Source organism: Haemaphysalis longicornis, unplaced genomic scaffold, assembly GCF_048455015.1.
Source record: "Haemaphysalis longicornis isolate Haplotype H1 unplaced genomic scaffold, Haemaphysalis longicornis Haplotype H1 scaffold_2, whole genome shotgun sequence".
NCBI lineage: Eukaryota > Metazoa > Arthropoda > Arachnida > Ixodida > Ixodidae > Haemaphysalis > Haemaphysalis longicornis.
The window spans coordinates 189,979,457-189,993,856 of NW_027526295.1; the positions used below are offsets into that span (position 1 = coordinate 189,979,457).

At 46.7% G+C, this 14,400-nt stretch overlaps 1 protein-coding gene across 1 annotated transcript in view; it reads left to right on the top strand.

Moving 5' to 3' along the window:
- The window catches only part of LOC144169665 (aladin-like), a 33,418-nt gene extending 20,286 nt beyond the window's left edge, over window positions 1-13,132 (top strand). The window contains exons 10-14 of the mRNA XM_077698936.1: window positions 2,632-2,922; window positions 5,033-5,100; window positions 5,854-5,917; window positions 9,685-9,769; window positions 12,343-13,132. Of these exons, the coding sequence (XP_077555062.1) occupies window positions 2,632-2,922; window positions 5,033-5,100; window positions 5,854-5,917; window positions 9,685-9,769; window positions 12,343-12,471 (637 nt within the window). The 3' untranslated portion in view covers window positions 12,472-13,132. The remainder of the gene's footprint in view (window positions 1-2,631; window positions 2,923-5,032; window positions 5,101-5,853; window positions 5,918-9,684; window positions 9,770-12,342) is intronic.
- The last annotated feature ends 1,268 nt before the right edge of the window (window positions 13,133-14,400 follow it).

Here is a 14,400-nt window from a genome sequence, read left to right on the forward strand (position 1 = left end):
GTTCGTTACATCGAGGGTTTCGTTACATTGAAGTTCGTTACATCGAGGTTTAACTGTACCACCGTCCACCCGCATGCGGCGCGGTAAGCCGCGGCAACATGGCGGCGTCAACGGCCGCGAAGTAGGGCGGGTAGCTCGACCGACCGCTTCTGACCGCTCTTTACGGAACAAAAGAAGTTGCTTATGAAGTAAGGGAGCTGATAACGTGTCCGAAAACGACACTGTAAAGCATCGTCCGCGCGGCTAGGGAAAGCGCCTATCAAATATCCGCCACCGTGGTAAGCCTAAACATCTCCGGCGGAGCCAGCGGGCTGTCCAGAGCGCTTTCAAACTGCCGCCATGAAGAGCGTGCCTCCCCGTTGGCGCAAGTCGGCAGGCTCCTCCCACTACCGCGCACGTCGCGCGTCATTTTACGAGCGAGGTAGTATTTGACGTGGGGGCGAAATCGTCGACGTGGGCGTCAAAAGAAAGCGCGCGCAAACGCCGACGCGCCCGAATCGCATGCGGTTCACGCTTGAGGTCGTGTGCACGCGTCGCGTCGGCGACGAGCGCGCGTTCTTTTGACGCCCGCGCTGACGATTCAGCCCGGCACCCAGGCGCCAGCCTCTGCCTCGGTTACCGCTAACGGCATTGGGAGCAGCCTCACGACTTGCGCCAATGGGGAGACGCGCGCCTCATTGTGATTGCGGCAATTTCGGAGCGCTAGCAGCAGCTGGCTGGGCCACCTCCGCGGTGGATATTTGGCGTAGATGACATTTTATAGTGCTTCTCCCATACTGTCAGCTCCTTTCCCGCATGAGCAATTTAATTTACACCTTGAGCTCCATATTAACAAAAGGTTAGAAGCGGTTGCTGAAGCTACCTGCACCTCTTCGCGGCAAGAGCCGACGCCATATTGCCGCCGCCTGTCGCATGCGCAGCACATTTCCATTTTTTCTCGTTTTCTGATGATACGAATTTTCGGGTGATACGAATATTTTTGCCGCCCCTTGAGATTCGTATGACCGAGATTCCACTGTAAACGAAAACTTTTTTCAGCGCTAAATTTTTTGGTCTGTGTTGGTTCATACGAATTTCGGATGATACGAGTATTTTTCGCAGTCCCGCCAGATTAGTATCATCAACATTTTGCTGTATCAGCGCGCGGCAATGTGCACGGGCTCGGGCACGCCTGCTACTAGTGTCTCAAGTGAGCGGCTGTTTTCGGTATCTGGTAAAGTGGTGACGAGAAGGAGGTTGTCACTGCTCCCCGAACATGTCGAGCAGTTAACCTTTCTCCATGTTAACATTTAAGTGAGCGCAGACCTTAACCTGTTGAGTGCAATGGTATTGTGTAATTCCTAATTTTATTTTGCGTGATTTGTTGTGCAATAAAGTTGCAGTTTTTGTGTCTCTAGATGGTGAAAACATTAATTTTACAAAAAACAATAAGTATTCGTATTCGAAAAATATTCGAAAAATATTCGATTCAATTCGAACTTTGTTTTTATTATTCGAATTCGCTTCGAAATTAAAAAATTGATATTCGCACACCCCTAGTGTTTATAAATGACGTGGTATATCGATGCTGAGAGGACAAATTGTTATTCAAACTTGCGATCCAAGTTGGTGTGTACTAGATTCTGTGGCAGTGCGAGGGATAAGTTGTTTGTTTTGATTAATGTAATTGACTGTATAACATGGGGTTTCACACAATATCAAATGAGCACTTCCCTAATGCCGTGTAGTGCAGGTCAGGTCAGAAACTGGGAGTAGTAGTGTGTAACAAATCAGTTTTTTGTTACAAGGCACCGTTTGCTTTTGTATATTGATACATACCTGAATAAAATTCATATGAAGCATGGTCTAGAGACACATTATCAAACAGGGTAGTCTTTCACTTCTATACCTAAAGGGAGAAGATGGGGTTAGCATAGTTGTCCTGATTGATCCCCCATCCCAGATAAAAAAGTATGGATTTCAGAAAAGCCAGAGATGAAGGGAAAACTGTTAAACATTGCCATTTGTGATACTGAAAAGTTAAAAAAGCAGACAGGAAGTGGCAGAGCAGGGCAGTCTGAAAAGACAAGAAGAAGACCAGGCCACGCTTCTGGAACAAGACCAAGCTTCCGTGTACCAAGGGCAGGTACTGGTGACGTCTGAGGCTGCGGAATGAGTGAGATACCACGCTCCTACACCGAGACTGTCCACCATGCAATGGCGGTGGTTCCAAATGGCTCCCTGGACCACAGAGCAAGAACTGGCTCAGCTGCTGGGCAGGGATACTTGGACCTTGGCTTGAACAGCTGTTCCAGGCTGTACCCTGGGTGACCGCTCGGCTTGCTTCCAACAAGCTCCATCTAAAACGACTGATATCGGCACCATCCCTACACCTAAGAATTCAACGACAGCTAACGTGAGAATGCACACCAAGCATAAGGACTCTGTTTTGTGAATTCTAGCTAGGTGACAGAAAAATTTTGTAGCACTGTGTACAGTTGACCGTTGTGTCTTGTCTTGTGAGGGGTTGTGTGTGGGAATTAAGCATTTTTCTGTGCATCCTAGTATCTGCCTAGTCGCTTCCTGTGACACTGGTTTAGGCAGAAGGAGCGTCACTGATTAAAAAACGGAGCCCTTCCCTTTGGCATGCAGGGTGTGGGACACGAAGGCGTGGCAGTTTGACCGGTGGTCCAGCCAGCAGGGGCGCTGCCAGGCGGCCTGCTGGAGCCCCGACGGCCGGTGGCTGCTGTGCAGCTTCGCCGAGCGCCCGGCCCTGTATGCATTGGGCTTCCCGCCCTCGCCCGCCGTGTCCGAAGACGACGAGCTGAACGAAGCCTCCAACTGGGCCCCCCACCCGGACACCACCTTTGGCACAGGCCTGCCCGTGGCCGACCTCAGCGAGGTCGACCTGCCGCCACTCTTGGGCTCTGGGCCCAGCGTCAGGTTGGTGATTGTCATAGAGTTTCGTACTAATGTACACCAGAGTTACTCCGTATACGCCTGTTGCGAAACTCCCCATAGGCCCCATATATAAAAAACCAGTCTGTGATGAGCCCCCCCTGCACTGGGGGCAAACGGGCGAGCACGGGGTAAGATAACTGGCTAGCCTGTCATCTCTTGACAGAAAGTTGAAGTACCGTAATTACTCGTGTAATGATTACCCACATTTAGGGGTGAAGCACTTTAGTCTCATGTCGTCGTCGTCATTCGTCGTCGTATCTTCATGTGGTCATGGTACAGTATAGACCATTTATAACGTAACCGCTTGTAGTGCAGGACCAAATATAACGCGGGTTTTTGTGACCACTGGTTTGCCTCCCATAGAACTCAACGCATGTGTATACTGCTTAAAACGTGGTTGCCCATAGCACAATATTGTATATACAGTTGAACACGGATATATCGAACTCCAAGGGGATCGCGAATTAGTTCGATATATAAAAAATTCGATGTAAAAAAATATGGGCTCTGAGACCTCACCTATGGCAAACGATCACTTACCGATCGGCGCATTCAAGAATTACAACTAATTCCACACTCACGACGCTACAGGACGCTTTATTTCCGTGAAAAAAAATCGCTGATCTTGGCCTGGTTCTTCGTCCAGGAAATGAAATTAAAGACGCTGGTCTCGATCTTCTCGAGGCTGCTCAACTAGAAAATTCCATCAGTAAGCTGCACCTTCGCACACCATGCACAACACGCACGCAAAAGAAGAACAGCGCGCACGTACCACAAGAACTTTGAAGGTAACCATTCCAAGGCTCTCTGAACGGACTCCAACAAAGCGCTCGCGATGGTCATCTCCGAGAGAAACAGTAATCTCCGAAAGGTGCGGGACAACTCGCCAAACAGCAGCAACAGCCGCAAAATGCAAAAGAAGGGTGAGGCCACCAGCGCCTTCGTTCCCTCTTCCCTTTCCCGAGACGACATCGGGGGAAGACAGACCCAGAGAGAGAGAAAAAAAAACTCTTTTTCGGCAAGCCGAGGAACGTACGCAGCCAAAAAAAAAAGGGACGTGCGCAGTCGGGGCATCCCTACCTCGCACTGTCACATTTTCCGAGCGTTTGGGCTTGTGTGACTAGAGAATTAGCATACCCAACTCCGTCCGCTAACGCTACGGCGGCCGGTAGCGGGGCCCGACTAAGCGCAAATTCGTTCCGGTAGGGGTAATTAGTTCCGCGAGCCAGTCTTCGCCATGCCCGCGCATTCCTCCACATCCTCCTCAACCTCAATCGGGGGTGCAGCGACCGCCGAAGAGCACCTTGCAGCTCGCGCGGCGTTCGATATACCCAATGTCGGGAAAAATACGGTTCGATATAAACGTACGAATTCCTATACTTTTACACAGAATTTTCAAGGGGATAATTTATGAGTTCGATATAGACAATAATTCGATATACCCGTGTTCGATATATCCGTGTTCGACTGTAGTGCGGGTTTTTGGTGGGTCTGCTGATCGACCGGCGCAGCTGGAGCATTGGTTTAGGGTTGCGAGAAGGAAAAGAAACAAAGACTGAATCAGCCATCCAATGCAACGCACGCTCCCTGCTCTCCTCTAACTTCGACATAAAAAAAAAACAAGGTGCCTTTTCGTTGGCGTGTTCTGTTTGCACTCACGTGATAACCACAACCATCTTACTCCGTAACCACAACAGCCCTTGCTTGACGCACCTCACAAGATAGCAAGAGCATAGGCATGTGTTAATGGTCACATAGTGGTGCTACCACCACCTTCTCACCAAGATGGTGTTGGCTGAACTGTGAACAACGTGGTGGTGCAGTCCCTAAGAACTACACACACTCAGTTCTATCTTGCTTTCGGTTGTGGTTTGTGGGGCAGGAAAGGAGAAGCGCAGAAGGGCAGATGTTCTGTCAGCTTCTTTGCATGCTTTGTAGAAAAATAAACCATGTGTAGTAATGGATTTACCTTTACATACCCGGTACAAGGATGGAAATATTAATTATTCTGATGGTTGCAAATGGATTACTTGTACTGGGTCCATTGCATCGGCAATGCCTTGAATGTTTGCCTTGCTCATTTGTCATGCAGGGTAGGAGGCCTGGTGCAGGATTTGGCTTGGGACAGGCACGGAGAGCGTCTGGCTGTCTCTTTCAAAGGCAAGCTGAGCGTCCAATAAGAGTTTGGCCCAGTTTCCTTCCTTAGTTATTTTGATGGCATTTCACGCAGCAAAGTGACTCGATACATCGTGCTTGAGATGCGTTTCTTTTTTCTGTAGGCATTGTTCCTCAGTACAAGTATCAACTCATGACTCGAGCCATAGAAAGGAAGGAGGGCTGGAGTAACACTTAGCGATAAGAAACAAGTGCCTTGAATCAGAGAACAAGTCGAGTGGAAGACGTCATAGCTCAAATTAGGAGAATGAAATAGACTTGGCCCCGCGCAGAAAACCAAGAGCAGGCTTTAACAACTGGCAACAGAACTGACAACTGGAAATGGTTATAAAGCTAGCACTTTGGCCTGCCACTCTATGTTATGATTTATACTTTAAATTTAGAAGCCTGAGTTAGGCACACAAGGCCCAACTCAGAAGTTTGTTTTCTTCGGTAAACTTTTTACAATTTTTTTTTTAGTCCCAACCAGTTTAATTGAAAGTGGGTTTGTAGTTACTCAGTAGACCAGCTTCTGCATGGACCAGCTTCCTCCAAGAGCAAGATAGGCTACTGTCACATAATCAGAGCCCTTCAAAAAGCTAAATAATGTGGCTTCATCCATTTTTTATTGTCTTTGTAGCAAAGGAGGCTGTATTTTCAGAACAGTTCGTCAGAATGTTTGAATTAACAACCACCAAGTGAAATCAGCTGCGCACGTTTTGTGCCAACGTGTGCATGACCGTGAGTTCTCCCTTGCAGATCATGGCGAGTACGTCGCTCTCTTTAGGACGAGGACGTCCCCTGTTTTTGAAGTGTTTCCCTGGTGAGTTCGCATGCTGAAGCATTTCTAAGTTCCCCCAGCTCCTGTTACATGTGTATGCCAAACTGCAGTCAATGCGTGACCTCTACCTATGCCAAATTTTCTGCATAGGCTGTTTCAATGCATGGAACACATTTTAGCTGTGTGCATTTGCACACCAAACGTTAACCGTTGAAAATGTTTTGTCTTCTTCTGAGCCTCTTGATTGGTTTGAGCCAATTTTAAGGGGATTAGCCCTTTCTGGTCTGAAACTTTTACTCACTTTCCGGTCGTTCTGGTCTGAAACTACAGTGCTGCAACTGCTGCGCCAATTGCTCCATTCTGCTCCGAAAGCGTGTTAATTTGAATAATTGCTCCATGTCTGCTCCAGAACAGTCACAGGGCAATGGTGGTTGCTCCCGGGAACGAAAATGAAATTGAATGTAAAAGTACTGCCATTTTCCGTGAGGTGATACAGTTTCAGCTATTTTTCCACTAATGTTCGCAGACTCGCAGATTGCCAAGAACTTATAGCGCAGCAGAAAGTTTCTTTTATGGTGCTTAACGGATTGGGCCCTTATTTCAAGGACATTGTAGTCCAGGAGTTGAATTCACCCGGAGTCTTTTTCGCAATTCAAATTGACCAGACACCAATTCTGAAACAGCACTGCTAACAGCTTAATGTGCTCGGAAGGGGGAAGGGTGGGGGGGTGGGGGGGGGGGGGGGGTATTTTTTTGTTCAACAAAAAGGGTTCTTGTTGAACATTTGCAATCATTCCGCCTGGGATCAGCAACAGCAGACGTTCTCCTTAATGCAGTGAAAGAAGCGGGACAAGAGCTTCCAAGACACAACTTGTTCTGGTTTTACAGCAACGGGCCTTATCTAATGTAGAGCCTAAAAAGACAGCTGAAAATACATGTCAGCCCTGCCCTTCTCAATATTGGGGAGTGATCGTTGCACAAAGTGCACAATGCCTATTGGCATGCACTAGCTACATTGGGCAGTCATGTTGAAGTGGCATTTGTGCACACTTATTGCTTCTTCAGAAACTGCATCACAAAGTGAGCGTTTGAAAGCCAGCCAGAACGCCCTTGTTTCTTTTCAACATGTGTGCTTACGTTGGCTGACACTTGGCCCGGCTCTTGACCGGCTCATTCAACAGTTGCCAGCAGTGAAGAGGTGCTGCCTGGTCGAAATGCTCATGGTGGTGTGCTCTATAACCGCCTGAATCCATCTCTCACAGATAAAGCTTTTCTGTCCAGTGCACTTTTCTTGTGCGACTATATTGATTTATTTGTTGGGTTTTTGACCTTGTTTCAAAGAAGAGCCACTGCTACACATCCTCTCTTTTGAGATAGAAGTTTTGATCAAGAAGGTTTTTGGTTGTTTTTTTTGCGCTGAGACGTCTACCAGGAAAAGTCCTGAGAACGTCTTCAAATCGATCTACCATCGAACTGGAAGGAGGACGTTGAAATCAGCGCAGGTACCGAAGCTACCCTTGCTGACTGGGCACCGCATGAAACGAAACAGTTCGGAGTACTAGCAAGGAGCTTTACATAAAGGCTGCTGGATACCTGCTCTCCAGGCTTCCACTTCGAAAATCTGTGCTGAGAGACCTCAGCTGCACCAGCAAGCCTTTTCAGTCTACAAAGTTCTGCTGCATCCATGCTAAGAGCTTCCCCAAGAGCACCTCATCAGGTGTCCCCTCTAATGGATGAATTCCACCTTGTTACGACAGAAAACATTGACTATAGCCGTTTTGATTGGCTGGATGAGTTGTGGCAAAAGATGTTTGAGCTAAAGCTAGGTGATGGTACCCATTACTGGGAGCACTTGTAAAAGCGCTGCTAAGCCTATCGCATGGAAAAGCAAATGTAGAGAGAGGCTTCAGTGAAACTTGGTGTATGCTTTGGGGCCGAACTAGTTTTTCCATTTCAAGTGTCAACGGCCTTCGGTTTAGAATGCCATTCTCAGAAAGGTTTGACCTTAATGCAGCAGCAGTGCACCTGAGTGGAGAGTTCATCAGAGTTGTGGAGGGCTCTCGGAAACGTGACATTTAGCGACTTGAAAACCAAGCATTGGAAGAACCACACGAAAAGAAATCAAAGCCAGGTGATTCCAGTGCTACAAGCAAGGCTGGCGAACAGCAAAAATTACAGGCTGAAATCGGTTCAGCTAAGATGTTGACCAATGTTGATCTCCTCATCTCAAGAGGCCTGAGCAAAAAATGCTTCGCTGATGTGCAAAGTCGCCAGAGTCTTCTGAAGGAGGGCCGGAGGAAGCTCTTGGAATATTGGAAGAAGGCTCTTGCACTTTTTTTGTAGAAAAAGAACTCCTAAATCTGTAATGCAGATAACTAGGCTTATGTTTTGCTTCTACAGTGTTTGTTCTCTAGAACTGGTGTGTTCGTGCTTGAAATAATTTTTTGGAAAAATCATCTAAAAGCTTGTTCTGATGATTTTATGGTCTGTGTGGTTCTCTCTTTTTTTTTTTTTTTCCCCTACAGTCTTATTAAAAGTTGATGAATTGCATGGCTCTGAGTAGTAGTCCTTACGAGACAATTAAAGTGGTCCAAAACAACCTGCTCCAAAAGCTGGAAAGGGCTCATTTTTCGTGCTCCAAGCACTGCTCCAAGAAGCCAATCAACTGTTCCACCACTGAAACTTCTTTTGCCAATTTCTGGCGGCACGAAGAAAAACACAAACTGTGCTAGAAAAACTTGCAGGATATTTATTTTTTCGCTGGCATTCTGCTTGCAACTCCTTTACCGGTATTGGAGCAGTGTGTGAAACCGCCCGAAGCTATCTCTTGGGTGCAGGTCGGTGTTTTTGCTGCAGGTTTTGCAGAAAAACACAGTTTCCCTCCTACCTCCTCTTGTTTTTCTGTCGCTACAAACAGCACACCTGATGGTGGCACGTAATTCTTTATCTCGCGGAAAATGCTTGCAATGAGAAAGCAGCCGTGCTTCTCAGCAAACAGCACGCACAGGAAAACGCTCTGGGTTCTAGAAGGCGCTGAACATTGTGCTGCACCCTTGTGCAAAAGGAAGTAAACTTCAACAAACAAACTTCCCTTATCCCTCCAGAGATGGCGAATCGTGTATAGCCGGTATTCATTGAAAAGTTTAGCTGTCAATTTCTTCATTTGGCAACACTGAAATGGCCACGGACATGGCCGAAGCGCCAGAAACATGGCGTGGCTTATGCCACTGCGGCCGCACGCCGAAGAACAAAAATAACACCGGCGTGCGTCGTCTGCTTCGTTTCAACCCGATTTTCAACGGTGGTGCCTCACTCACATTTGAGTCGAGGCATTAATTTTCGTCCGGCGGGCTAGAGGTTGGAATGTCCAACCCATATCATGCGCTTAGCACGGACACGGACAAGTACCGCCATCTTGCGGAGCCTGACGTAACCAGTGACGGCGCATTCACAAGGTTGCCTGCATGCGCGCCTCGCTATAGAATACCGGCCATACAAAGAATGCAAGCATGTCGCAGTGAGAAAAACGTTTAAATGGGTGAAACTCGATGAAATTACTTGTTGGTCTTGACTAGCTCTAAATAAGTCAGCTGCCAGTTATGCCTGATATATTACCAGTTCTGTGTTCACAGTTTATTTTTGAGATTCTGTTTTCCGTTTTAGATTGCCAGCAATCTTTTTTAGTGATGATACTATAGCTGCTTGCAAACACAAGGCCCACTGATGGTGGGATGCTTTAACTCGAGGGACGCTAAATCGTGGTTGTGAGCTCTAGTTGAGACCCCATTTATGCCTTGTTCTTGATGCAGTGGTTTCGTCACGGGCCCACCCGGTGAGGAGGCCCAGCTGATAAGCTTCTACGACGGCTTCGACGGGGGCTCACTGCTTACTGTGGTAAGTGCACATGCATAATTACACCTCTGCTTGGCCAGAAGAAGGCTGCTGTGTTGAAACCATCTTAAGGCAGAAATATACCGGAAAACAAGCTTCCTCGTCCTTCTAGTCTGACCACTGAGCAGTTGCCACTGACATCTCTTGCAGAGTAAGGAACCTCTAAATTGCATTCAATTCATGTATAGAATTCGTACATGAATTTATGCTACTTATGGCCACTGAACACAGCTGTTCCATGTATTTACGTGGCGTAAACTGCTTACATGGAAAATGGAAGCCCTAGTAGGTGGGGTAGTGTGTAGAAGTAGGGGCTGGAAACCACCATGTGAAAGAATTTTAGGCATGCTAGAACTTTGTCATCGGCTATTTTAGTCTGTTTGACTTTGCATTTACAAGTCTGTAATCTGATATGCTGTAAAGTTTGGGTTGGTGGGGCCTGCGTGGAGAGTCGGGTGGGATAATCCAGACACATGAACCTACACGGTGTGAGGTTCATGACACGACGCACCGAGCTCAGCAAAGCACGTCTTCAAGTCGTAGCAAACGACAAGACAAGGAGCTACGTGTTTTAGCTGAGTGAGCTGAGGGCTGTGCATGAGGAAAGTATCGCTTGGCAAAAATAATTTTACCATATATTATCACTATAAACTTGTGCATCTTTCTGGACATTTCAGAATCTGTAAAAAGCAAGTTAAAGGTCAGAAATTCAGGAAGCAAGCTGCCCATTCAAGGCTAATGATACACCGCAAAAGTAAATTATGTGCAGATAATATGTGAAGCAGAATGCCTACATTGTGTAGTGGAAATCTACCCTAAAAGCGTGTTAATAAAGCTTAGTGCTTCTTAGCCTCTACAGTCGAACCCCGCAATGACGAATCCACCGGGGAAAGGCAAAAAATTCGCTTTTGCGGAAATTTCGTTGCCCTGAAAAGGAAACATAAACGACATGAAAAGCACCCGCAAACCGAAAAGTTCTGAAAGTCGGTTATATTACTCTATTACGTTGCGAGCTTTACCTTGCAGGAACTTCACAGCTCAACTCTCGCACTCAAGAAGTGCTGCATTGCTACTCGTGCATGCCTAAGAACGACTAAATCGGGTCAGACGCATCCAAAACATCCTGCGGGTTCGCCTTCTCTGCACGTTTTTCTCCCTGGTCCCTGGCACCGAGTATGTCCAAGCATGCAGGCGAAGTCAGCTGCTTCTGTTGAAAAACTTTGCCAGACAATGGCACGTTTCCAAAGGTGCCCACAAAACTAAGTGAGCACCGCTTTGTTGACGTCCAGAAAGGACACAGCCGTCACTGTTTTGTCTTGTGCACGTGCGCCAATAAAGAGTGGCGTCCTTTTTGTTCAAAATGTTAGGGCGGGCTTGAGGCGGTTCCAAACTCGTCGGCGCTATCTTCTCTTCTTCCACTTGGGCCATTGACTTGGGCAATGATGGCTGCCTTATCTCGGAGAGATAAAAACTCCCACTTTTGATTGAGAGCAGATGTGCCAATTGCCGCACACACAACAAACGGTTCAGCGGTAGCCGGCTAGCATAGCCCAAGCCAAAGACGTGCTGTGGGTTACCTCACCATGTGTCGCTCCCTGGTGGTGTCGCTGCGAGGCTGCCTCCACGGCTGCCTGTTGTTGCACGCTCTTTTATGTAAACAAATATGGCTGCGGCCATGCAAGCGTGCTGTGGCAGAAGTTTACGAACATTGAGTCTGAAAGAAACGCATTTGAGCAGTTTTTGGGCACTGTCAGCCTTCAGTGGGTAGATAAAATGTGCACCGGACTTGCAGCGAATTTCGTTAACGCGGGATTGCTTTTAAAAAAGATGTCGTTGCCATATGATATGAAACAGATTGGCTTCTATGGGCATTCGCCTCGGATCCGGAAGTATTTCATTGCCGCGGGAATTTCTTGGTCGCAGGATTTCGTTATCGCGAGGTTTGACTGTAATCAGTGGAAAGAGTACAGGAATCGTTTAAATTTTTATAGTTCTGAACCATTGATTGTCTCGTGAAAAATGTAAAAATTATGATGGTAATTTGCTGACTTATTACAGTGTAGCAAAATTGTATATAGCCTCTATATTTGTATCTGTTCTAACCCAGTAAGGACTGTTAGACAAAAGAAAGAAGGCATCTTTAAAAAATATACTAAATAGGTTAGCTTTCACTAAGCCTGAGCTCAATGCCATTTGTGTTGCAACCTTAAAAGCAAGTCATAATCTTCTCAAACATTTTCAACGCATTTCCATTCTCTTGCTGTAATTCTTGTTATTGCCACCTCTCTTCACAAAACCAACCTCGAGCTCATTCTAATTTGAACAGTGACCAACGTGATAGCAAGCACAACGCTCTTAGTGGCCCAGAAGAAGTTGATCTGATGATATGAAGTCGCGCAACACTGCGTTTCTCGGGGGCGGGACTTAATTGGACCATCGTAAACCGCGAGGTAAAGGGATCAATTGGGACGAGCGAGGCGAACCATAAGTCTGGCACAAAGAGCGGTAATCAGTGCAGTTGGCTGCCCATTTCCCTACCGTCCACTAAATTGGTGCGCGCCCTGCTCTTCCCGCAGTGCTGGAGCAGCGGTGTGGTGAGCCACGTGCCGCTGTTCTACTGCCCCATCTTGCCCAACGAGACATCCGTGAGGAACACCAGCCAGCCGGTCATCCAGCTCGGCTCACCACACCTGTTCAGCTCGTAGGAGACAGGAGGAAGAGGAATCGTGGGATGTGCGTGTAGTATCATATGTGCCCATCTTTCTTTTTTAACTGGTGGATAACACTTCAAGGATTGTTATTTGTAAAATGAATGAGCCTGAAGGAGTGTTGGTAGCAACAACATTCTTCGAATAAAAAGAAAAGATTCCATTCTTTGAAAGAGTGCATGTAGTTTCGTACTGAGTCATTACAAAGCAAATGCGAAAGAAAAATGATGCCGCAGCATGATTCGGAGGTCCTGTAGTTAGTGCCGTGAAGAGAGGAAAGTGAAGGGAACAACTGTTGTAATGAAATAAAATAACCATTTCTTTGAATCATACGGTTTTACAGCACTGTGGCTTGGACGGAGTTTCAATTTTTCATCGCTTATTGAAGGCCGCTCAAGATGAGATGTCCTGCTACGCCTATTGTTGTGATTTAGGACATTCTTAAGCACCTCAGAAGTGGCATTGGATTTGGGGTGCATTATCATTTATGGCTTCCAATAGCTAAAATCCAGTTACAACAACACACTTACTTGCCTATTACTTGCACTGTACATCGTGTTTTAAAATGTTTATGTTAAAATTGAGGTTTTACATGCTGAAGCAACATCTGGTCTATAAGATGCGCTGTAGTGGAGGGCTATTAAATTACTTTACACCATCCTAGAATTTTTAATGTGTGCTGAAATCTCGACACACAGGCATTTTTGTTTCCATCAGAAAAGCTGCTGCTGCAGCTGAGGTTGAATGCATGTAAGAGCCTTTTATGGCAATGGCAGCAAGCTCGCTTGTGTTATCTATAACAATTACAGTCTACGCCCGTTACAACGTACCCTCTTAATCCGGAAAAAAACGTCTGCTGTAGCCGAAGTATGCAGTATCCGATAAGGGGGGGGGGGTATACGATAGCCCTAAGGTGGGTACTTTGACCGATATTGCATATACATAGTACATACACTTTGTTCTTTTTACGCGCCTGCAGCACCTCTGCACAGTGTTCGCACGAAAGCAAAGAATAGAGTAAACACCGTTTCCAAAGCTTAGCACTGGCACTTGGAAAAGGCCTAGCGCATGTGGTCAAGCGTGTAACGTATGATAAGCTGAGCAAATAAAGCAAGGATATAACTAGGCGCAACTATTAACCAGCTATAAAACATCAGCTGTGGCCATCAGAACTAGCTAGGCCCTTTTAAATCCCTGCACGACGAGGCAGGTTTTCCTGAAACCGTTCGTCAAACAAATCGGATTGCTTTAACGATTTTAGTCTGGCCATTGAAACAGCTGTTATGAAATAATTTGATGACGGACAGCTGTGAAATCGAAAGTTAGACCAGTTGGACTGCACACGGTTACTGGCAAATTGCACACAATGGATGGGAACCTGAGGCATTTCTTACCTTTTTCACCGAATGGAACGGGAACGATGCATGTGTGGGAATAATGAAGACTGAACTCCACTGAACCCAAGTTTTTTATTACATAAAAAAAAAAAAAAAACTGACGAGACTCTCCTTCCGGGTGCACTGCTTTGGGTATTCGATAGCACTGTTTTCAATCTCACCGGAGTCGCGTTTATGGGCTGCGGCCTTGTTCTTGATGTTAGCACGGGCTGTCTGCTTAGACAGGCCTGTACTTCTGGTGATGTCGGCCTGTTTTTCCCCATGTTCGACAGCATTGATTACGCTTAATCCGACAGCATTGATTACGCTTAATCCGACAGTGAAATCAGCTACCCTGCCGCTCATGCCACTGGTCGCACAAAAAAAAAAATGCCATTGACACTACCTCAGCTTGGCTGCGCTAGCGACCGGGCTGCCAGCAATGTTGCCAGACATAACAGTTTTCTTGCCAAACTAAAGAAAGAAAAAGCATATCGGGTGCTGGCCCCGTGGAAGTCCGCTATAAACATTCAGTCGAAACAATTTTCGC